Here is a 22,721-nt window from a genome sequence, read left to right as displayed (position 1 = left end):
AATTTTTTTAAAAAAGAGAACAGATTTCATGTATTCCATAGATTGAGTCCTAAGAAGATAATCATACTTTCCTTCCTTCCTCAATTCCTTCTCCTTCCTCTTTCTTTATTTTTCCTTTAATTTTTGCAATAACATAATTTGAATTTACTTTTTTCTTTTATTTTTTTTTTAATTTTTTTATTTTTTGACAGAGTTGACAGCGAGAGAGAGAGACAGAGAAAGGTCTTCCTTTTCTGTTGGTTCAGCCCCCAATGGCTGCTGCAGCCGGCGCACTGTGCTGATCCGAAGCCAGGAGCCAGGTGCTTCTCCTGGTCTCTGAATTTACTTTTTAATCACAAGCTTAATGCACCACTATCCATAATGTTCAACAAGTAAAAAGTTTGAAAGACCACTCTTCCGTAGGAGTATAGACAAGGACTATAAACAATAATGAAATCATAAATTTTTTTAAACTATGCAATAATTACACTCTTCATGGGGATTATGTTTGCCATAATAACTGTGTGGAGAAATAATAGTGAATATGTGTGCATAAGAATGTTTAAATGGAGAAATATACAGCACATTAACATGATCTATAGTCACCTTACTTTGCAATAGAGCCCCAGCACCTACTCCAGTCTAGCCATAACCTAGTACGTTTCATTCAGCCTTTTCACCAACCCTGCTTCTATTCTTCCCTCCCCGGGCTCTGGTAACCACTGTTAACATTTTTAACTTCTTTGAGATCGTCTGTTTGTAGACTCCAGTCTCATCTTACTGGACATAATGACCTCCAATACCAGCTGTGTTGTTGCAAACAAGATTTCCTCCTTTTATGACTGAGTAGTATTCCGTTGTGTATATGCACCGCATTTTCTTTACCCATTCATGGGTGGATGTGCACTTTGGTTGTTTACATTTCTCAGCCATTGTGAATATTGCTGCAGTAAATATGGGAGTGCAGGTGCCTCTTTAAGAGGTTGATTTCATTTCCCTTGGATGAGGAGAATCCAAGGAGAGGGATAGTTAGATCATATGGTAATCCTGGTTTTCGTTTTTCGAGAAACCTCCATGCTGTTTTCCACATGGCTGTCCTGTATTGCATTCCCACCAAAAGTATGCAGAGGTTCTCTTTTCTCACATCCTCATTGACTCCCATTATCTTTTGTTTTTTGATAATAGCCAATCTAACTGGAGTGAGGGGACATCTCATTTTGGTTTCAGTTTACATTTATGTTCTACTATTCCACACATTTTTAATTTTTAAATTATTTTTAAAGGTCTATTTATTTGAAAGACAGAGTGACAGAGAGGTAGGGAGAGACAAAGGGAGAAATCGTCCATCTACTTGTTCAATCCCTAAATGGCCACAATGACTGAGGCTAGGCCATTCTGAAGCCAGAAGCCCAGAACTCCATCCAGGCCTCCCATGTGGGTGACATGGGCCCAACTACTTGGGCCATCTTCTGTTGTTTTCCCAGGAGCATTAGCAGAGAGCTGGACTAGAAGTGGAATAGCTTAAACTTACTGGAGTCCAATGTGGAATCCAGTACCACAAATGATGACTTAACCCACTATGCTACAAGGCCAGCCCACACATTGTGAAATTGTTACTTCTGACCTCTTTAAATATTGCCTGTGTTTTAGGGGACCAGCATTGTGGCGCAGTGGGTTAAGCCTCTACCTGTGGTGCCAGCATCCTGTATGAGCATTGATTTGAGTCCTGGCTGGTCGACTTCCCATCCACTCCCTGCTAATGCATTTGAGGGGGCAGCAGAAGATGGCCCAGGTACTTTGGCTGGGCTCCTGCCACCCAGATGAGAGACCTGGACGAAGCTCCTTCTTCCTGGCTTCAGCCTGGCCCAACCCCAGCCATTGCAGCCTTTTGGGGATGAACCAGGGAGTAAAAGATCTCTCCCTCTGTTTTTTTGTAACTCTGCATTTCAAATAAATAAATAATCTTAAATACATAAGCATATTGCCTGTGTTTTAACATTTTACTTTAGTGATTATATTTTTTGTTAGTATTCACACTAAAGATAGAATGGTTAATGTGCAATGTTTACAATATTAGAACACTCGGAATTTGTTTCTGTGGTTACTCTTCCTAACTAGTGAGTTTTCTGCCTTCTGATATTTTCTTCTTTGAATTTGAAAAACTCCCCTTAACATTGCTTATAACACAGGTCTGGCACTGATCAATTCTCTCAGCTTTTGTTTGTCTGGGATTGTCTTTATCTCTCCCTCATATCTGAAAGAGAGCTTTGCTGGATACAGTATTGGCTGGCATATTTTTTCTTTCGGTCTGTAAAAAAAATCTTAACCCACTCCTGGCCTGTACTGTTTCTGCTGAGAAGTCTCCAGTCCAATGAGTTGGGATCCCTTTCTGTGTCATTTTCTGTTTTTCTCTTGCAGCTTTGATAATCCTCTCTTTTATCGTAGACCCTGGATAGTTGTGTCTGTCTCTAGGTTTAGTAAGTTTTCTGTCATTATCTCTTTGAATATACTTTTTACCCTTTTGAGATTCTTAAGTCTGTTGAGTCCCAGTGACTGAAAATGTACTCCTTTCGTGCTGTCCCATATTTTCTATAGGCTTTCTTCACTCTTCTTGATTCTTTTTTCCTTTTTCCCCCTCCAGCTAGTGTATCTTCACATAGCCTGTCTTCAAGCCCACTAGTTCTTCCTGCTGTTTGATCTGTTTTGCTGCTGGTGCCTTCTGTCATTTTTTTTTTAACTTTTATTTAATGAATATAAATTTCCAATGTACAGCTTATGGATTACATTGGCTTCCCCCTCCCATAACTTCCCTCCCACCCACAACCCTCCCATCTCCCGCTCCCTCTCCCCTTCCATTCACATCAAGATTCATTTTCAATTCTCTTTATATACAGAAGATCAATTTAGTATATATTAAGTAAAGATTTCAACAGTTTGCACCCACCTAGAAACACAAAGTGAAACATACTGTTTGAGTACTAGTTATAGCATTAAATCATAATGTACAGCACATTAAGGACAGAGATCCCACATGAGGAGCAAGTGCACAGTGACTCCTGTTGTAGACCCAACAAATTGACACTCTAGTTTATGGCACCAGTAACTACCCTAGGCTCTCGTCATGAGTTGCCAAGGCTATGGAAGCCTTCCAAGTTGTTATCTAATGGTTGAAACTATTTGCTAAGTATTCATGTAATATTGCTATTGTCAGCAAGCGATCTAGGACTTGCTCCCTCATTTCTCTATTCTAAGCCCAACTTGTTCTTTCATTTCTCTATTCTCCTCAAGGTAGGAAACTAATTCTATTATGAAGGAATCTGCAGGACGCAATTTAATCTTTAGACCTTATAAAAGAGATGGCTAACATTTTTCTGTAATAGCATAGCCAAAATAAGAGCTTAAATAATAATCTCATAGCTAGATTTACTTCGCCATCAGCGAAGTAAACAGTAAGTAGAAAAAACCTCCCTTTCAGACCAAAGGGAAAGAAAGGTTTTAAGTGAGAATATAATTTTCCTCATGGGCATTGTCTACCTTAGAAAAAGTACTACAGAACATGCCTGTGACTATAGACTTGTAGCTCAGGCCACCGAAGATTATAGATGGGACTTGGGCACTCCCTTGACTTGCATCCTCTGGTCTGCCTTAACAAAAACCAGGAGGAAAAGAAAGCTAGGCATCAGAAGCAATGGGTGGCAGGCCTATTAATGGCTGATCTGTACAGTGATCTGCCCTCAAGGAGACCCAACAGGCCAGTCCACTGCAGTGGCTTTCAATGTGGTAAGCCTGGGCTTCAGCAGAAGTCAGCTTGTGAAGAGCCCTGGCAGCTCTGCCAAGAGTTGGATCACTGGAAATGGACCTGCCCTGGAGTCGAAGGATGCCCAGGTCAGAGCCACAGATCTTACTGGCTCAAAGCTGAAAAGCCCTTCACTCAGCCCAGCTTCCAAAGTGACCACTGCAGCTGAGGGGATGGCCAAGTAGGGTCAACAACATTGCAGGCAGAACTGTAAATTTCTTGTTAGAGATGCCACCTGCCTTTACCTGGCTAGCTCTCCTCCCAGCCCAGCCAAGTAATGAAAGTCAACAGAGTGCCTTCCCCTAGGAGGTTCACACCTCCCTTAGGATGTACCCCATGTGAAGAGATAGATAGGTCTGGGCCTCTTAACTTACAAGGCCTAAAGCCCAACAGATTATTATCAAGCCCCTTCTATCAGGTTCTATTTGCCTCTCAATCAGAAAACTTAATTGTAGCTTAGACAGCACCTTTCTTAGCTCCTCTTATAATGACTCTGTCCTTTGTTCTAGACCCTGTCTAGCACACTTGGGCCTCATTCCTTTGTAATCATAACCTCTCCTCTACCACCAATGGCTCTACTCCCAACCTGTGTGTACTGATGGTCCTTTTCCCCACTTAATGCTGTATAATTGTTCAGACCTGGTAAATGCCACTCTTAGGATCATTGGTTACTATCCTCACTCTGTCTTTTATGATCTTGTCTAAATATGATCAGAGTCTGTCATGTTTTTAATTTCATTTTGCATAGTTTTCAGCTAAGGATTTCCACTTAATTTTCTTTAATTCTATCAAATCTCTGTTAGAATATTGAATCATTTGTGTTGTCTTGAAATGCAGTGTTTCCTTAAAACAGCTATTTTGAAATCTTCATTTCGCTGTTTGGTAATCTCAGTTCCTACGTGGTTGGCTTCTGGCACCTTATCTTGCTTTTTAGGGAGGTCATGGTTCCCAGGAAGTTTCTGATGCTTGTTTTATAAACATTGTCTGCACATTAAAGGATTAGTTACAGTAATCTGGCTTTGTGGCTGTCATTCTAGAAATTCTAAGTATTCTGCTTGTCTTCCTGAGCCTGGGATGCTTTTGCTGTTTCAGCACTAGATATCACCCTATGTCGCAGTTTGCCCTGGGGCCACTGTTGATATGTTTTTACTGATTCAATCTTAACAATACTCCCCAAACTCATTTGTGTCCAAATCTTCAGTTGATGTGTTGTTCAGTATGCACTGGTAAAGTGCCTAAAAAGAAGGTAGTTTGTCCCTACAGCCCTCTCCTGGGCCTGTGTTAGGCTCATACTCCTGTTCTGTGTCCATGGATGCCATATTACTAGATCATACCTGGAACCCTTGGCCCACCAAGACCAGTTCTGCCTAGGAGTGAGACTGAAACTCACCCTGCTGTGGGTGTCCTCCTGCAAGGTGAATTCACTGCCCAGTGCCGTATCTGTCAGCCGCTGGTGATATCGACTGAGGTACATGACTGCTTAACCAGAGCCACAGAACTCTGCTGGGCACTGACACGGGTCCAAAAATTCTGTCTTCAGGATCTGCCCAGTGCTGGATCTTATCAGCCTGGCCCTGAGTCCTTAAACATTCCTGTGATTGCTTGCTGTCTTCCCAAAGTTGTTTGAGGGAAGCAGCCCTTTAGCTTCTCAGGCAGGCCCTAGGTGGGTCATACTTGGGTCTCACCGTTTCCAGGCCCTGTACAGTCTTAGGGGTACACACCAGGCCTGCAAGAGGTGGCAGTAACATACCCCAAAACAAGTCTGTCTCAACAGGATGTAGGCCTCCTGATACTGGGGCAGGTCCAGAGATTCTGTTCATAGGCTTGTTGCCTCAGAATGGAAACTGTTAGCATCCACTGAGCCGTAGGTTTAACTAGCCCAGCCCTGAGTCGCAAGACAGCCCCTTGCTGTCTGCCCAAGGTTGGAAGAGTGTGATAAAGGCAGGCATCTAGCTGCCCTGACTGGCCTCAGGCCTGTCGTACCTGGTTCCCACAGTCGCAGATTCCCACAAATTCTCGGGGATATTCACCAAGCCCACTTAGGCCAGCAGTGACGTGTCAAAATGAGTCTGACCCCTAGAGTGCAGGTCTCTGTTGGATGCTAGGCAAGTCTGGAGGCTCATCTGTGGGCTCCGGCCAGGGGACTCCCAGCCTTTGGGTTCTATCAAGTGCTGGGTCTTACGTGGTACAGTAGCCCGACTCTGAGCTCAGGGGCATAGTCCTAAACTGCCCCTCCGGCTTCTCTGGGTGGTTTTGCTTTCTTCTGGTGGTTGGAGTGTCAGCGACTGCCTGGAGATAGAGGCTCCAAATATTTGCTCCATTGGTATGAGCCTGGGAGCAGGTACTGGGGAATTGACCTAACTGAGGTGTCTTTCCATGCAGTGCTTCTTGGAGCTGGGGGAGGGGTGACACAGGCACCTCTTCCCTTCTTGCTTTCTTCAATCAGCTTTTCTTATGATTATAGCAACACAAGGCACTGTGGTCTCTCACATGACTTCTGTAGCCCTAGTGAAAGTGATTTCCAGGGCTGATATTGTGGCATAGCAGTTGAGCTGCTACCTGTAACACCAGCATTCCAAACGAGCACTGGTTCGAGTCCTGGATGCTCCACTTCTGATCCAACTCCCTTCTAATACACCTGGGAAAGGTAGCCCAATTCCATGGATCTCTGCCAACCACGTGGAGTTCCTGGCTCCTGGCTTCTGCTTGACCTAGTTCCAGCCATAGTAGCCATTTGGGGAGTGAACCAGTGGATGGAATCTCTCCCTCTCCCTCTCCCTCTCCCTCTCCCTCTCCCTCTCTCCTCAACTCTTCTTTTCAAATAAATAACATAACTCTTAAAAAAGAAGAAGAAGGTAACTTGGTGTGTGTGTGTGTAGCTGAACAGACTGGCCTGTCTGCAGGGAGCCTTTTACTCAGCCACCATCTTGGCTGTGATCACCAACATTTTCAACTTCATGGTTTGAAGTTTGCCAGAACTGAAGCACATAACAAATAGGATCACAGCTCAAATCATTTGAAAAAAAATATTTCTTTACTCTGTTCATTCTTAGCTGAGCCTATCCATTAAGAAAACAGGTATCAGCATAGACCAATATTTTTTGGTCATTATTCTCAAAACAACCATGGAGGTAGGAGACTAACAATTTTCTTTATCAGAAAGAAGCCAAAGGTTGGCATAGGTGTTGGCTCAGTGTACCTTCAGAACCTCCTAGGGAGTGGAGAAGGGGAGGTGAAAAACAGTTTCCTTCGGACTCCAGATCCCCTTCCTGTTCTAAAATGTCAGGTTTCTGCACAGTCCTACTTCAATTCCAAGACTTAATGTGACTTATAAGAATAAAGGACTAAATCTGGGACTATAAAACAACAGCACATTCCCAAATGCATTTTGCTTGGCTTATAAAGTTGGTTTGGGGACATTTGTTTGTTGTTGTATTTTAACTTATTGCCAATATTAAGAAATGAAAAGATTTCCCACGCAATAGTCTCTTGGGAAAAAAAAAAAGCCAACAATTCATTTGTTTAGAAAGTATTGATTGAACATCTTCTTTGTGCCAGACAATACCCTGTTTTAGGCTCTTGGAATAAAGTAATGACAAAACAAATCAAGGAAGGCCCTATAATGACTAAGTTTTTGTTCTAGAAGGAAACAATGTACCAGATGGCTTAGGTACACAAGATGGTTAAGCAAAGTGATGTCAGAAAGAACCATTGGCTGATCGGAGTCTTTGGAGAGGTGACATTCGAGCTAATATCACAAAGACACCTGTGGGTGCTTAATATGGAACTGTCCTAGGGGCAGAACATCCTGGGCAGAGGAAACAGTCAATGCAAAGTTCTTGAGGTTGGAACCCCGGGAGTTCCAGGTCACTGAACAGCCCATCCCCTTAAGCAAGGACTCCATGACACGTGTAGGTGCCCAAGCTTGCTGATTCCAGTGTACAGTCTGACCAGTGACTGGACTCCTTCCTGAATTTATCAGGAGTATCTCTGAAGTTGCTTCCAGCACTGGTTGCCCAGCCAATGTGCTGTGGTCACATGGGAAGCGGCATCAGAGTTTCCTTAAAGATTGGCCAACCCCACAAACTGCAGATAACATAATGCTTTGCCCCTGGAATTGTGTTGTGTAGACAAATGGAGTCCACATCACTCCATAGCTTTTAAGAACTACAGACTCTCAGGGTCTTACAGAAGCATCAAGCCAGAATCTGCACTTTGGGAAATCTCCATTTGAGCAAGCTCTTTAGCTAGCGCTGGGTGATAGCATCTTCTCCCGTCTCCCCAGATGCTTGTACATTCTCGCCTGTATTGTCCTCTGCCCTGAGTCATTTTTCTAATGTGTGGGGACTACTGACTGTGCCTTCATAGCCCTGTCTGCTTCCTGCCACCCAGTCCCTTCTGATGTGGACTTGCAAGTCTTGTGTTTGGTTTCTCTCCAGATGGGGCTAATTAGCTTCTGAAAATTTTTATAGGCCTATTGTAATTTCACATTTCTCTTATTAAATTTTGTTAAAACTATCATATCCTAATAATTTTGGCTACCTATTAAAGGCATAAGCTTTGTAGAACTCTACCAAAGACTGCTTTTTCCTAAAACTTGTTTCAGTAAGTCTCAGGAAAGTTCAGCTAAAGCTTTAAAAAAACATCAGTTGCTTGGATTAAATTTGTTTTTAAAGAATCTCCTTCTCAAAAACTCCCCTAAAATACCCAGGGAACATTTTGCAGAGAATACAAAATCATTTCTTGTTTTAATTCCTAATATTCAAGATATCTATGATTTTATGCTTTGAACAGAAGGTATTTGGTTATAGTGAGTTGCCTTTAATTTTATTCTTGTTTAAGCCAATCCTAAAATGTACTTACCCAAAGCTGCAAGAATCTAACCATCTGCACAGGACTTTTGCTCTTCAGTTCTGTTGCTTTCAACAGAAATGATTAGATAATTGACCACCAGGCAAATCCTTTGCTATATAATTAACTAAGAATGTTTACTTCACAGATTTAATTGAAAAATAATTCCAGAGAAGGAAACCTGGCTATTCAAAGAGATAGGCTTTAATTTGGGGGAAAAAAAAGAAGGCTATCCCATAATATCATAAATGTAGATATTGTCCCTTTCTGCCATAATGATGAACATACTTAAAGAACTGATAGATTTTTATATGTTGATTTTAGTGAGGGATGCTGTGCCAGTTTTCTGGATGCATACAATAAAATAGAATTAAACCTTGATGCATCTGTAGGTACAAGGGCTTCAAAAAATTCGTGGAAATGGAATTAAAAGATAAGTTTGTTTTGGTGCGGAAAATTAGGAAATCCATGAGTAAGAAGATCTTCAAAGTTTCATGGAAATGTATGTTATGAAAAACTCTCCCAGGATCTGCATGGGCAGAGAACTGCAAGTGAGAAACAGAGCCAGTACTGAGTCCAGGTACTCCGTTATGGAATGCAGGAGTCTTAACCACTAGGCCCAGTTCTCACCCGATAAACTTATCTCTTAATTCCATTTTCCATGAACTTTTTCAGTATGCTCATATAGGTGGTAGAAAATTATAGTAGAGACTGTAGCCTGAGTTAATGCAGATGAAAATCATGAAAGTAAGTCTCCTGGTTTCTAAAGAAAGTTGGTATGTGTAATGCTCTGTAAGGATGACGAGGAACAGGAGGAAGAGCAGCTTGCTATGGAGTGAGACTACATTCTTGTTAAGAGGAGTGTTCCTTAAACAACCGAATGTTGACTCCATGTGAACACTCAGCAGGGCCACCATAGCTCAGGCAAGGATAGCTGGATGGCCTGGGGCGTCAGCTGAGAGGCAAGATGACAGTAGGTTCCTGCTGTTGAAGTCCATGCCTGCATCAGCCCAGGTGACCTCACTTTTCATTATAAGTTGTCCCAAATGTTTCAGTGAAAATTCAGATGCAGGAGTAGAAATGGCTAGATTTCAACATGAATAATCACCTAGTTGTTGTTAGGACTTTTTGAGTAAGGATTTTCTATGGAATTTCTTCATAGCATCTTCCAAGGAAAATATATCCATTAGAATATGTTTAAATGATAAGGCCATTTATTGTTTATGTGATAAAGGCAGGTGGCTTCAGGGGGTTCCATGCTATCATCAGTGTGGTTCCCTTCTTTGCCACATCATCAGTCCACACAGCTGGAAAGTGGCAAAGCCAGAATTGATAAGTAGGAAGTCACCAGGTGGTATTTATCTGCCGTGTATCCTGAGGTCTGACATCGTACCAGATCTCAGTGTGCAAGCAGCGACATGTGTTCATGTGTGTGCAAAGTGCCGCCTTGAGTGCATAGTAAAGTCAGAGTCTTCACTTGAAGCTTGCTATTCAGAATCTGTAGTGTGCATAGTATCAGGCCTTCCTGCTTATTTCCAAATGCTGAGTTGAGGCATTCTGGCTGCTGAGGAGGGTTTCCAGGTGCAGTGAGTATGCCAGGACCAAAACTCAGGAAATCTGAACTCCTGAGTTTGTATTTAGACATTGGTTTTGAGGACCTTTTCTATGTGTCAGGGTTCGTTTCCCTTTTGAGAGCCATTTTTAAGTCTCTTGATCTCTCTATTCTTTATATTTTGCTCATAAAAGGCGACTTCAGTATTGGTTGGTAACCAAGCACAAAAACCACACCCTTGGTGATTGCTGGGAGACCCCATCAGATCTTACAGGCGAGCAGAAGGCGTATCTCTTCCTGCCTGTCAATTATTGCATGTGATAATCATTGTAGTCAAATGCAACTTCTAAATTAAGAACTCTCAGTGCTTTATAAACACTGAACCTTGCCAGTTGAATACATAACTAAGTCATTTTCAAAAGATTAGGAAGATATCTCAACAAATTAATTATTCTTGAAACTATCTCTGAGTCTTCTCGTTGTATAAGGCTTAAGTCTGAGGATAATTCAAAAAAAAAAAAAAAAATCCTGACTGTGGATTCAGAACATTGCAGAGGCTGTTCCTTTGTTCTGTTCCTCTCACTGCCTGTGTGCATCCTTCCAAGCACAGTTCTCTCAAGGTGCACTCCCTGTTTCCTGGTAGCAAGCTGCCCCAGCTGGGAAGTTGTCCAGATTGGTGGTGGTGAGGAGCTGAGCTGGTAACAGGATGCTGATGACAACAAGCTATGAGAGAGAAGGAAAAGGGAAACACATGTGAGAGTGGATAGACCACTTTAGCTGAAAAGCAAACAATTCTATATTCCTCAGTAGGCACCTGCTGTCCCTGACCATAACTCATCAAGAAAAGTAAAATGTGTTCACTTTTGTAAGCCAAAAGTAAGGGATGCTCTTTAGCATTTTTATAGAACCACCTTTACAAATTGTGCCAGATTCCAGACCATGTTTAGGACGTGTCCTGGAATTTTCTGTGAGTGACACTTCTCTTATCTTCACACAGAGAAACCTCCCTTTTATCTGTTTCATACATTAGCTCTGCTTAAATTCCATTAAAGAGGCAGGAGTGTGGCCTTGCTGTTAAAGCACTCTTGGGACTCCTGCAAACCATAGTAGAGGCCTGAGTTCAAGTACTGGCTCCACTCCTGATTCCAGCTTCCTGCTAACCCAGACCCTGGGTGGCAGCAGGTGATGGCTCAAGTAGTTAGGTCCCTGCCACTCACATGGGAAACCCAGATTGAACTCCTGGACCCTGAATTTGGTCTGGCCCAGCCCTGACGGTTACAAGCATTTGGGGCATGAACCAGCAGATGGAGATCTCTCTCTCTCTCTCTCTCTCTCTCTCTCTCTCTACCTTTCAAATAAAGTAGATTTTTTAAAATTAGCAATTCAATTAAGGAGAGTTCAAGTGCTTTAAAAACTATTTGATGATCTAGAAGTTTCCATAATTCAGAATTTCATTCTTGCTGCTACCAGAGAGATCACCATATAATCATTACACACATGCAGTCCCAGTAATAGACACGGCCACCTGCCTTGGTCAGAGCAAAGAGGCGCATGTCATGACTCAGCCAACTCCTGAGATACTCGTGGGCAGCCCGGTCAGTGCAACTGTAGCTGGGATGCTTTTGCAAGAAGCAGCCTGGCTAGGGCCAGTGGAGCAGGGCATGAGGAAGAACAGGCTGCTGCCTGCTACCTTCAGCAGGACCCCACCTGAGGCTCTGCATGTCTAGACCCTGAGAGCAACAGTGAGCACCATGAAGGAAGTGATGGGAAGAAGCCTGGCTAGGGCCAGTGGAGCAGGGCATGAGGAAGAACAGGCTGCTGCCTGCCACCTTCAGCAGGACCCCACCTGGGGCTCTGCATGTCTAGACCCTGAGAGCAACAGTGAGCACCATGAAGGAAGTGATGGGAAGAAGCTGGGAGGAGTTGGAGAGGGTCAGAAAGAGAAGTCCAGAAGGAGGTGGCCTGAGGAAGCAGCTTTGCAGGAAGCTGGTAGCACATAAGGGGCTACTCGGTCTGGGCCACAGAAGAGAGAAGTTCAATCTCTGGGCATGTGTGCTGCCCCAGGAGCATCCAGATGGTAGGTGGGCCGGCTGGAGAAGAGCAAGCAAGAGGCCCTTGCAGCTGGAGCTTGTTTTCATCCGCACAGCAGGAACAGCCCAGTCCCTGCCCCCTTCCATCTGAGCAATGTCCAAGGCCACCACACATGACAAGAGTGCCCCTGTCAGCACCCTGGTGGATCTTGCCAGCGGTCACAGATAGCACTTCACAGAGGTGTGTTTGCTCTGCTGTCTGGATCACACTGAAGAATCCCAGCCCAGAGCCCCAGCCACAAGCACAGCAGTGTCTCTTGTGAGTGTCTGCTGCTCCGGTGGGGAAACTGCCTGATCCCACAGGAGCATCAGGATTCCCAGAATGAGAAGCATATGCTGCTAGTGCACAATCCATTAATCCTTAGAATCTCTGTAGCTTATTTCCTCCTACAAAACACAGAAAGCTTGGAAATGCCTTTGCCTGTAACGGCACGATGGTTGAATCCCAAAACAGTGTAGCACTTGAGTCACTGGGTAGGTGTGCATTTTACAAAAATCGTGGGCTAAAGCAAGGGGCTCTTCCCCAGCTGGCCTTGTTCCCTGTGGTTTGGAAGAGCAGCATCCCAAAGCCAGCACACTGCTGTAGGGTCGGTGTTACTTTTCAGTCTGTGCCCCTAGCCGTCACCCTTCCGGAAGTACTTTGAGTTCCTACTCTGTGGGTCCATGTAGGTGCTGAGAGGAAGGCAAAAGGAATACAAGACACATGCCCACATTCACAGTAGCTTGCAACCTAGTGGAAGAGGTAAGAGTTAGAGCACCAGGTTAGCTCCCTGAGGCAGCTGTGTTTTGGGGAAAGTGGTGATGCCATGACACTTGCCCTGGGAGTGCTGAGACCTGGAAGATTCAAAGATTCATGCATATTAGAAGGCACCATTCGAGTCTAGAGAGACAGTAGGTTTCTGGAAGAGAAAAAAACTATCTGCCCTTGGAACCACAAACATGTGTTATGAATAGTGGCCTAGCAAACACTGAGGAGGAGGGGCAGCAGAGGGCAGGTGGGCTGAAAGCACCGGCCTTGTGGTGCCTTTGTGTACAGTCCCCTGTGGCCTCCCAGAGCTGACGGCATTTGAAGCCTTTCCCCAGTAGGCACCGATCGCCTTGCCAGCCCCGGTACCCACTCGTTCCTGTTCAGTCTGGGTGTCCCTCCATCCCAGCGCACCCACTCCTCCCGGCCTCCATTCCCTGTGCCTACAGCACACTCTTCTTTCTCCACGCTCCCTCCCCGGCCTCTCCCGCAACTGGCCAGTCTTGCTTATTCGGCCAAGCTAAGCTCATCCCAAAGCCTTCCCCACCCCCACCTGGTACTGTCTCCTCACTCTACTCCCCAGGCAGCTGCCTCCTCTTCCTCTGGCTTCCATCAGCACCACTGCCAGACTGTAGGTCCTGCAGGCTGGCCTCAGGAGCTTGTTAGCTGGGTCGGGGGGTGAATGTGTGTCCCCCCCACTTCGCTTGCCTGGATGTAGTGTGGCAGTATTTTTAAATTGTTTAATTGATGTTCTTACTCTGTAAAAGGCAAAGGCTACTTAAGGATAAAAATGGGTGGCTTTCTCATGAATGAATGGGAACTGGGACTCTGCTTGGAACCCTTATCCTCTGGGTCCTGTTTAGGCCAACCTGGTGCCCGCTCCATTTGAAGAGCAGTGACTCAAGACTCTAATCTGGGGGGAACTGCAAGCCAGAGAATGCACGGCGTCTTCCTGGCTGATGCACAGTCCTGACAGCACTGCTATTGTGGGAGTGTGTGTGGGGGTGGATGTGGTATGCAAGTCATGAGCTGTGAACGGGAGGGGACCGCAGTCGGGGAGAGGGATGGAAGTCACGGCAAACCATCCGTTCTCCTCCACCAGCCCAGAACCCCTCTTCCTGCTGTGTCAGATGCCTTCTGTTTGTTTCCTCAATAGCCCTGTAGAACTAAGTGACTCTCTCACCTGCTGAGCAGTCACTGGGTTGGTACACCTCAGGAAATGAATCTGAATTGTGCATCCCCAATCTTATAATCATTTTAGAGATGATCTTTCACTTGTCGTCCTACCTTGCGCGGAAATCAGCGCTGTGACCTGGTGTGTTGCATGGGAAAGCCAGGGAGTGCAAAGCCATTGCCCCTGCCTGCTTCTCCCACCTTCCCCTTTGTGTAGCTGCTGCTGGAGCAGGGGAGGAGGGGCCACTGCATGAAGGCACTACCTTAGGCACCTTCCCACCCACTGCATTTGAATGTTGCCATGGCAACAGTGGGGCCTACCAGCAGCCTGAGTATTGTTTTTTTCTTCAAGGGCAGAAAAAAAAAAAATCCCCCATTTGTCAACTCAGTGATATGTGTACCTAGGAAGGGCAAGCATTTGGAGACCGAGGGTCACATATTTGGTTCGTGTATGGTCCACATAAGCCTTGAGTGCCACCAATAGCTATTTCTTCTGATGGGTGATAATAGGAGCCAGGAGCCCATATATACAGCCAAGGGCTCTGTACCGGTGGGTCAGACTGGGTGCGCAAAAGCCTCTAGAAGGCTGAACCCACCTCTCCCTTGCTGTCTGTCTAAAGCTGCCATCATCACAGGCCTCAGAGCAGGGTCCTCTGCAGATAAGTGAGAGGAGCAGCCTGACTGCCATGGGCAAGTTAACCTTCCTCAGTGGGTCTGCTCCTAGCTCCTAGAACTGCAGTGTAGTCGGACGCTGGGGAGGTGTGCAGGAAACACAGCAGAAGGAAGCACCCATCCTGAGATCAGACAGGCCTAGCTTCCATTCCCACTCTGCTCTCTCCCACCAAGAGGCCTTGGGAAAGTGTAGTCGCTTGCCAGTTCTCAACGTCTTCATCCAAAAAGGAAAAAAAGCCTTCCTCTGGAGTGCTGCTTTGAGAGTTACAGGTAATATATAAAATGCATATGCTGTGACCACTACGTAGCAGGTGCTCATTCACGTTTGATTCTAGTTGAGGTTACAACTGGCGGTAGTGCAGAGACCTGACTTTTTTTTGGTGTTTCCCAGCATCAGAACCAACTGGAAGCTCTTTAAAATCTTCACCTAAGCCAGGCTTACTGGGTCTGAATTTGCAAAGATGGGTTCAAGGAGTCTGTATATTTAAAAAGCATCCCTAAGCACTTGTGACATCAGTGGTCTGTGATTTGGGACAGGAAATTTACTTGTTAGAGGATAAAGAGTGTAAACAGTGCTGGATCCAACCACGCACCCCCTCCTTTTTTTTTTCACATCCACCAGCCCTTGTCACCCTGCCTTTATTCTATTCCAAAACTCCAAAGACTTCTACTGAAATTTTCTGTGATTGGAAAGAGAAATGTCTGAATGTCTGATGAAGTGGCTAAAAGTAATTTAATTGAGAAGACAAAGGAAAACCAAAATTATTCACCTTGTCCCTAATGGGCAATTGAAAATAATTTCCACAGAAAGCTACGAACAGTCCCTGGTTGACCATCTGGCTACGTGGGCTATCTGGTGGGTTACAGATCTGACATTTAAGGTGGCTTGAACAGCGTACTTAAGCCTCGCACAGGAGTCTGGCTGGCGTGTCACTGAAGTTCTTTTCTGAATCTCACAGGAACGTGGCTGAAGAGCGGTCTGGGCCTGGTGCACCAGGAAGGCAGCCAGCTGACGTGGACGTACATCGCCTCCCAGCTGGGCTACTGGGTGGCAGCCATGTCTCCTCCCGTCCCAGGTAACACGAAGCCAACCCTCGCCCTCGCGATGCTGGGGATTGGTTTCTTTGAGGGCACGGGCTAAGTATGCTTTTCATTGAGCAGACAGAACATGTCTTACTCAAACATGGTACAAAGTCTGGAAGGCGAATGAGGGAAAAAGGTATTTGGTGGCAGTGGAAGAGTTGGGATTAGAACTCTCCCATCTGAGATGAGAATAACGCATAGAAAATAGTCTTGTCTCATGTCCCTGTTTTGCTCAGACAGCTGCCACAGGGAATTCTTATTCAAAAGCCCACAGAGGCGGCCAGGACCTCCTCCCTAATTCCTGAAACAGCTGTGGCTTGGTGTGAGCAAACGTATAGGGGAAGGCACTCAACAGAGGAACTCGCAGAGAGTTCTTGGGGCAAAAACTTGATGTGGCATTTCCAAAAAGGCTTAACAGCAGACCGACTGCTTTCTATGCAAAATAATAATATCCGTTTGGTATATGTGAATTAACTCATACCTTTCCAGGTTGACTAAAAGCTTACTTTACTAAACTATACCCAATGAGTATTCCGGAATTATTGATTTCAAAGTAGTCATCTCAGGAGAATGATTTCCAGCAATGGCTTTTGTTGCCCGGGAAGCCGTTCAGATCTCTTCATCAGTGGCAAATCTTTATGCTCAGAGGCAGCTTTCGAATTTTTTTTTTTTTTTTCACATTTAAAAGTCATGCGCATCCAAGTCTGGTGTATAACATCGGGGATTCAGCTAAGTCAGAATGTGCTGTGATTAAAAAGTATCTCTCATACATTAACCATGAAGGCAGTTCCAAAATGAAAGTTCAAGATATTTCAGCAGTGGAATTATCGCTGGAATTAACACTCAGACTCCCAGAGTAACTACTTTGATGGAAGCCATTCCTGGAAGGGTGTGGAAAAATCTGTCACGTTGACTTTATATTCTCACACTGAGAAAACTTACACTTCACATCTGTATTTTAAGAGTATGTATATCCCCTGACAGTATTGTTCTGGCACTGTTATAAGCATGAGCCAGGTACAGAAATGCTCCATTCTCAACATCTGAAATATCTGTGACTAAGAGGAGGGAGGGAGGGAAAGAAGAGAAATTCTTCAAGGACCAAATTAGAGGCCACAAAGCTCATGCACAACAGTGAACTTTTATTTTTGATACATTTCAAACAACTGTGGCCGTCCATTTCCCCATCGTGCGACGGATTAATACAAGCTCCGGTAAAGAGGGAGGGAGGAGCTGCCAGCCGCAGGTCTTCTGGGAGCTTCCTAGAAGGAAGAAACTCAGAGCTATAAACAGCAGGCTCAGCACACATGTTGGCCACCTCACAGCCGTTACTTTGTTAAGACAAATCACAGTGATGCTGTGCTTTCATGAGCCCAGAAGCAACAGGAAAATAATCAGGATTTTGTTCTTTAATTCTTTTGTTTTAAATAAAGTGAAGTATGGTTGCGACTTTTATGCAGAGTTCTATTGGCAGAGGTTAAAATAATAACATTTTGAGTTCTTAAAGGACCAAACTTCAGTTTTTTGGAAAAGTTTTTTTTTTTTTTTAACCCCTGGTTTCTTGGTGACTCCTGACAAGGCCTTGCCTTTGTCTTATTTCTCTGAAGGACTAAGGTGATACACAGACAGAGCCATCAGTTAGTTTTGAGTTTTTGTAAGCACTAACCCCATCCTCATACCATTGAAGGTAATTATATCTGGGAGGGAAGGGTGCTACTTTTTGGACTTAGGTGATGTCACTATTTAAAAAGAACACTGGTAAATTCCCTTGGGTTTATCTAGCTCTTAAATTAAGGGATGTATCTCTTTTAAATGGTTTTTAAAAGAAATCTCTCTCAAAATATCAAAAATAAAAAATAAACCAATGGGTGTTCGTTAATCAGCATCCTGCTACTCAGCAGTAATATGAAACCATAGCTCATTCCTTCCCATGCACAGGGGCACTGCTAGGCCACCTGGCCAGCAACAGGTGCCAAAATGTTGTCATTTTAGGAAGGTTTTAGCTATTGCTGATCTGTTGTCAATAACATTAAGGGAGATTTGTACTCTTATTGAACCTGAAGAGTATGAGGTAAACTCATACTTCTGGGGGTGCTTTGTAATATAAATTAAAAAGAAAATGTTTTAATCTCTAGTATCTTTACTGGAAGTTCTGAAAAGGTCAAGGCTACCTAAGGTTGGCCATTCTAGAACATTTTAGTGGAAATGGAAAGCATTTAGTGAGGCTTGACACCCTGTAACAAGTTATTGGCTCTTTAAAATGGTGAATGTAGGCTGTACATTTAAATTGATTGATTTAGGCAGAGAGCTCTCAATTATGATTGACTGCCCAGCAAAAGCAAGAATGGTGGGACTTTTTTTTTTCATTGCAGTGTAAAATTTTTAGATAGTCAGGCCATCTCTGAACATAGGAGTCCGCTTGTTATCACGCATTCCTTTTCTTTTATTAAGAAGTCACGCATCTGGAACCCTGACCATGCTACTGGTGAGGCTCCCCTCTCAGCCCAGGAGGTCCCCCTGACACAGCCGGGTGCTCCTGGCCTTTGTGGAGGCCTCCTGGTAGTTGTGTTGATCATGAGTGAAATGGTAGAACCGGAAGCACATCTTTCTAAGGGTGTTTTCATCAGGCCACTGCCTGTGCCTCAGCCAGGAAGAGTAAGAAAAAGACATGACGTTCTCAATTAATTATCCCTCTTTTTATTTAAAGGTATTCAAACATCTAAAATGCCATTTTCTGACCTTCTAGGTCCCGTTGTAACACAGGACATAACCACGTATCACACGGTGTTTCTTTTGGCCATTTTAGGAGGAATGGCTTTCATACTTTTGGTTTTGCTGTGTCTCCTTTTATATTATTGCAGGTAAAGTGCTACCTTTTTGGCAATATCTCTTTTTAATTTAGAATTTCTTCTGCAATTGATGTTTGGAAGCATTGATATGGAGGTCTTTTTTTTCTCCTTTTCTTTTTCTAAATTGAGCTATTTTTCTGCTTGTGAAATTATATCATGACCTCAAATTTGTGATCTAAGTTGAAAATGAGCAAACGGGACATGTAAGGCATGCCATAGACAACGTTGCTTAGAAGGGGAGTTAGAAAAAAAAGAGTTGACAGTCTCCATATGAGGCATTTGGAATATTCCTGAACACTGGCTAAGAGACGATGTTCTGCAGGGCAAATATTCTCGTTCGGATGCCGAGCCTGTTCGGTTCGCCAGAACGTTGGTTGTCAACTCTCGGGTGACTCCTTTTGAATGAATAACTTGGCTGTGCAGATGAAAGCCTGAGAGTGAAATCCCTGGATGAGGCTGCTCTGGGTTAAGACAAGGGAGTGGGGTGAGGAGGCTTCCGGCTGCTGACTAGTTGTATTGTTCTTGCTGGAAGCCTTTCCATCACGAGCATCTCTGTAATCTCTGCGCTTGCTCTGTGTCTTTGGTCACAGGAGGAAGTGCCTGAAGCCTCGTCAGCACCACAGAAAACTGCAGCTGCCAGCGGCCCTTGAGAGTTCCAAAAGAGACCAGGCCACGTCCATGTCGCACATCAACTTGCTGTTCTCTCGGCGGGCGTCTGACTTCCCCGGGCCGCTGTCTGTCGCCAGCCACGGCCGCTCCGAGGCCCCAGGCGTGCAGGAGCGGAGGAGTGGGGTCCCCCTGGACATGGTGTCTCCTGGCGGCGAGGGGGACCTGCACACGCCCATGCTGAAGCTCTCCTACAGCACCTCGCAGGAGTTCAGCTCCCGGGAGGAGCTGCTCTCTCACAAGGAGGAGGAGAAAAGCCAGATCTCCTTGGATAACCTGACACCCAGCGGGACCCTGGGGAAGGACCATCAGAAGTCTGCGGAGATCTTCCCTTTAAAGGCCAGGAAACCCGCGGAGAGGGACGGCTATGAGTCCCCTGGCCACGAGGACTACCGGGGTAGCTACAAGGCCATGCTCTCCCAGCCTTTATTTGAGAAGCAGGACCGAGAAGGTGCAGCGTCCACAGGAAGCAAGCTGGCCACTCAGGAACACATGTACCCCCCGCCCTCATCTCCTGAGAAAGAGCAGCTGCTGGATCGCAGACCCACTGAATGTATGATGTCGCGATCGGTGGATCACCTGGAGAGACCCACATCTTTCCCGCGGCCAGGCCAGCTGATCTGCTGTAGTTCCGTGGACCAGGTCAATGACAGTGTGTACAGGAAAGTGCTGCCCGCCTTGGTCATCCCTGCACATTACATGAAGCTGCCCGGGGACCATCCCTACGTCAGCCAGCCTCTGGTGGTGCCAGCCGACCCGCAGCTGGAAATCGAACGGTTGCAGGCTGAGCTCTCCAACCCGCACGCGGGCATCTTCCCGCACGCGGCCTCTCAGATGCAGGGCCAGCCCTTGTCTTCCCAGGCCATCTCACAGCAGCACCTGCAGGAGGCAGGCACCCGGGAGTGGAGCCCTCAGAACGCGGCCATGTCCGAGTCACTGTCCATCCCGGCATCCCTGAACGACGCGGCTTTGGCGCAGATGAACAGCGAGGTGCAGCTCCTGACCGAGAAGGCGCTGATGGAGCTGGGCGGCGGGAAGCCGCTCCCACACCCCCGGGCGTGGTTCGTCTCCCTGGACGGCAGGTCCAACGCTCACGTTAGACATTCTTACATTGATCTCCAAAGAGCTGGAAGGAACGGAAGCAACGACGCCAGCTTAGACTCTGGCGTGGACATGAACGAACCAAAATCGGCCCGGAAGGGAAGGGGGGACCCTTTGTCTCTCCCGCAGAACCACCCACCCGTGCAGGAGCATCCGCAGAAAGAGCCCCGCGCCCAAGACAGCAGCGCCTACACGCAGCTCGTGTACTTGGACGACATGGAGCAGAGCGGCAGCGAGGGTGGGACCACGGTGTGCACCCCCGAGGACAGCACGCTGCGGTGCTTGCTGGAGGGGCCCAGCCGGCGCAGCGGGGGCCAGCTGCCCAGCCTGCAGGAGGAGACCACCAAACGAACTGCCGATGGTCCCTCCGAGACGCTGGCCAGCCCCCACCCTAGAAGGTCTGCTCACGACGACGATGACGATGAGGACGAGGATGACGACCAAGGAGAAGACAAGAAAAGCCCCTGGCAGAAACGGGAGGAGAGACCGCTGATGGCATTTAACATTAAGTGAGCTGCCTCAGAGCTGCCAACCGTGGAATTTAAAATTGCCAAATATCCTTTCTTGTGGAAGCGCCTACCCGTGTGTGGGAGGAGGTGGACCCGCAGCAGCTGCGGGAAGTGGAGGCTCACCGCTCCCCGCATTTCTGTTTGCGGTGCCCACGTGCAAAAGGAATTACAGTTACCACTCAGAACACCAGATGACCTCCATGGGTGCCACACCTCCCAGCAGGTGGCTGGAAGCACGTCTGCATGTGGTGGACGGACGGGACGTGTCCACCGCCAGAAACACTGAAAAACCACACGTGATGTCGCTACGCTCTACCGATCACCTCATTTCTCCCTAGGATTCTGGGAACAGATGAAACTCTTTGCATTGCTTGAATCAGTTTTATCACCGTGATGCTACTGTGAAGCTATTTACTGAGAAGTTAGGTTGCCACTTAGTGTCTCGAGACGTAGGCATTATCTCAAAGGAAAGCTATGCATCGCTGCTTCGTTGTCTTACTTTGCTTAGGTTTTGCTTTGCTTAGGTTTTGTTTGGGGGTTTGCGTTGATTTTTGTGAGACCATTTGGTTGTGCAGATTTACTTCCTTCATTTGAACCCGTTCTGCTTCTCAGCGGTTTTGTTGCAGTGTCTCTCCTCGGGAGCTCCTGAGTGTCATCTCTGAACACCCAAGCTTTGTCATGAAACCGTACTGAACTTTCTGTCAGCTTAGAGTCCTTCAATCCTGGTCCCATTAACTCCAAGTGCCTTTTTTACAGTGACGACAGACAGCCCCTCACTTGTCTTTGTTTTTCTCTACCCTCTTGATTGAACTGCCTAGATTTTATACAGTTACGGAAGGAGCCCCTGTCCTTTAACTGCATGCTGCCAAGTGCCGTTTGTGCTCAGCATTCCCGCTTGTAGGAGGTGTGCTCGCCAGTCCCCACGCAGCACGTGGGTTCTGTCAGCTGAGACAGGCGAGAGGCCAGGTAGAGCCGCCCTCCCCGCCGCTGTCCCTCGGGCCACCTGCCGCCGTGAGGGTCTTAGTGGCTGTTTGTATATACGGTTACGTGTTAACTCCGGAATCCCATGGGCTGACCTTGCTCAGCAATCCTGAGAGCAAAGACTGAGCAAGTAGACTGAATGTGAGTGCTGGAAAGATTCTTATGTACTACCCAGAAGTGCCGGAATGACTCCTCTGTGCATTCTCCTTAAACAGCTGCTTGGTTATCCAAAAATGAAAATTCACAATAAACTCTGGAGACAGAGAAAAAACAACAACAGCAGTGTTTTTGTGGTCATTTTAATTCATTCTGAGCCATTATCACAAAGACTGGTGTCCGATCCCTGGCTGTGTGAAATGTGCCTGCTGCGTGTGTGGAGACCACCTCACGGGCTTCCTAGGGATTCCCTCTGTGGTGTGAGGCCCTCACATACACTCGGCCTTGGCTTTCTTCCAGGACGCAAGGTGACGTTTCGTTCTGTTTCAGGTGAGGCGAGATGTCCCCACTTTACAAGAAGCTGGAGCAGCTTCAAGAGGATCGCGTTAAAATGACCAGCATCGTCGCAGGTGCATGACACGAGTATGCTCATCTAAGCCATTAACGCAGATGCCTGAATGCAGAACAGGTCGGCTGAATTAAATTAAGCAAGTCATGTTTACAGTCGATGGCTTCCT

General features: G+C 46.0%; 1 protein-coding gene across 2 annotated transcripts in view; it reads left to right on the top strand.

Annotated features, from left to right (window-relative positions):
* Positions 1–22,355, top strand: part of FAM171A1 (family with sequence similarity 171 member A1) — a 139,209-nt gene extending 116,854 nt beyond the window's left edge. For both annotated transcript variants that reach the window (XM_062210502.1, XM_062210501.1), the window contains 3 exons: positions 15,818–15,934; positions 18,688–18,802; positions 19,381–22,355. In XM_062210502.1, coding sequence (XP_062066486.1) covers positions 15,818–15,934; positions 18,688–18,802; positions 19,381–21,070 — 1,922 coding nt within the window. In that variant the 3' untranslated portion in view covers positions 21,071–22,355. The remainder of the gene's footprint in view (positions 1–15,817; positions 15,935–18,687; positions 18,803–19,380) is intronic.
* The last annotated feature ends 366 nt before the right edge of the window (positions 22,356–22,721 follow it).

The sequence above is a fragment of the Lepus europaeus genome, chromosome 14 (genome assembly GCF_033115175.1).
Source record: "Lepus europaeus isolate LE1 chromosome 14, mLepTim1.pri, whole genome shotgun sequence".
NCBI lineage: Eukaryota > Metazoa > Chordata > Mammalia > Lagomorpha > Leporidae > Lepus > Lepus europaeus.
This window is presented reverse-complemented; position numbering and strand designations above follow the sequence as displayed.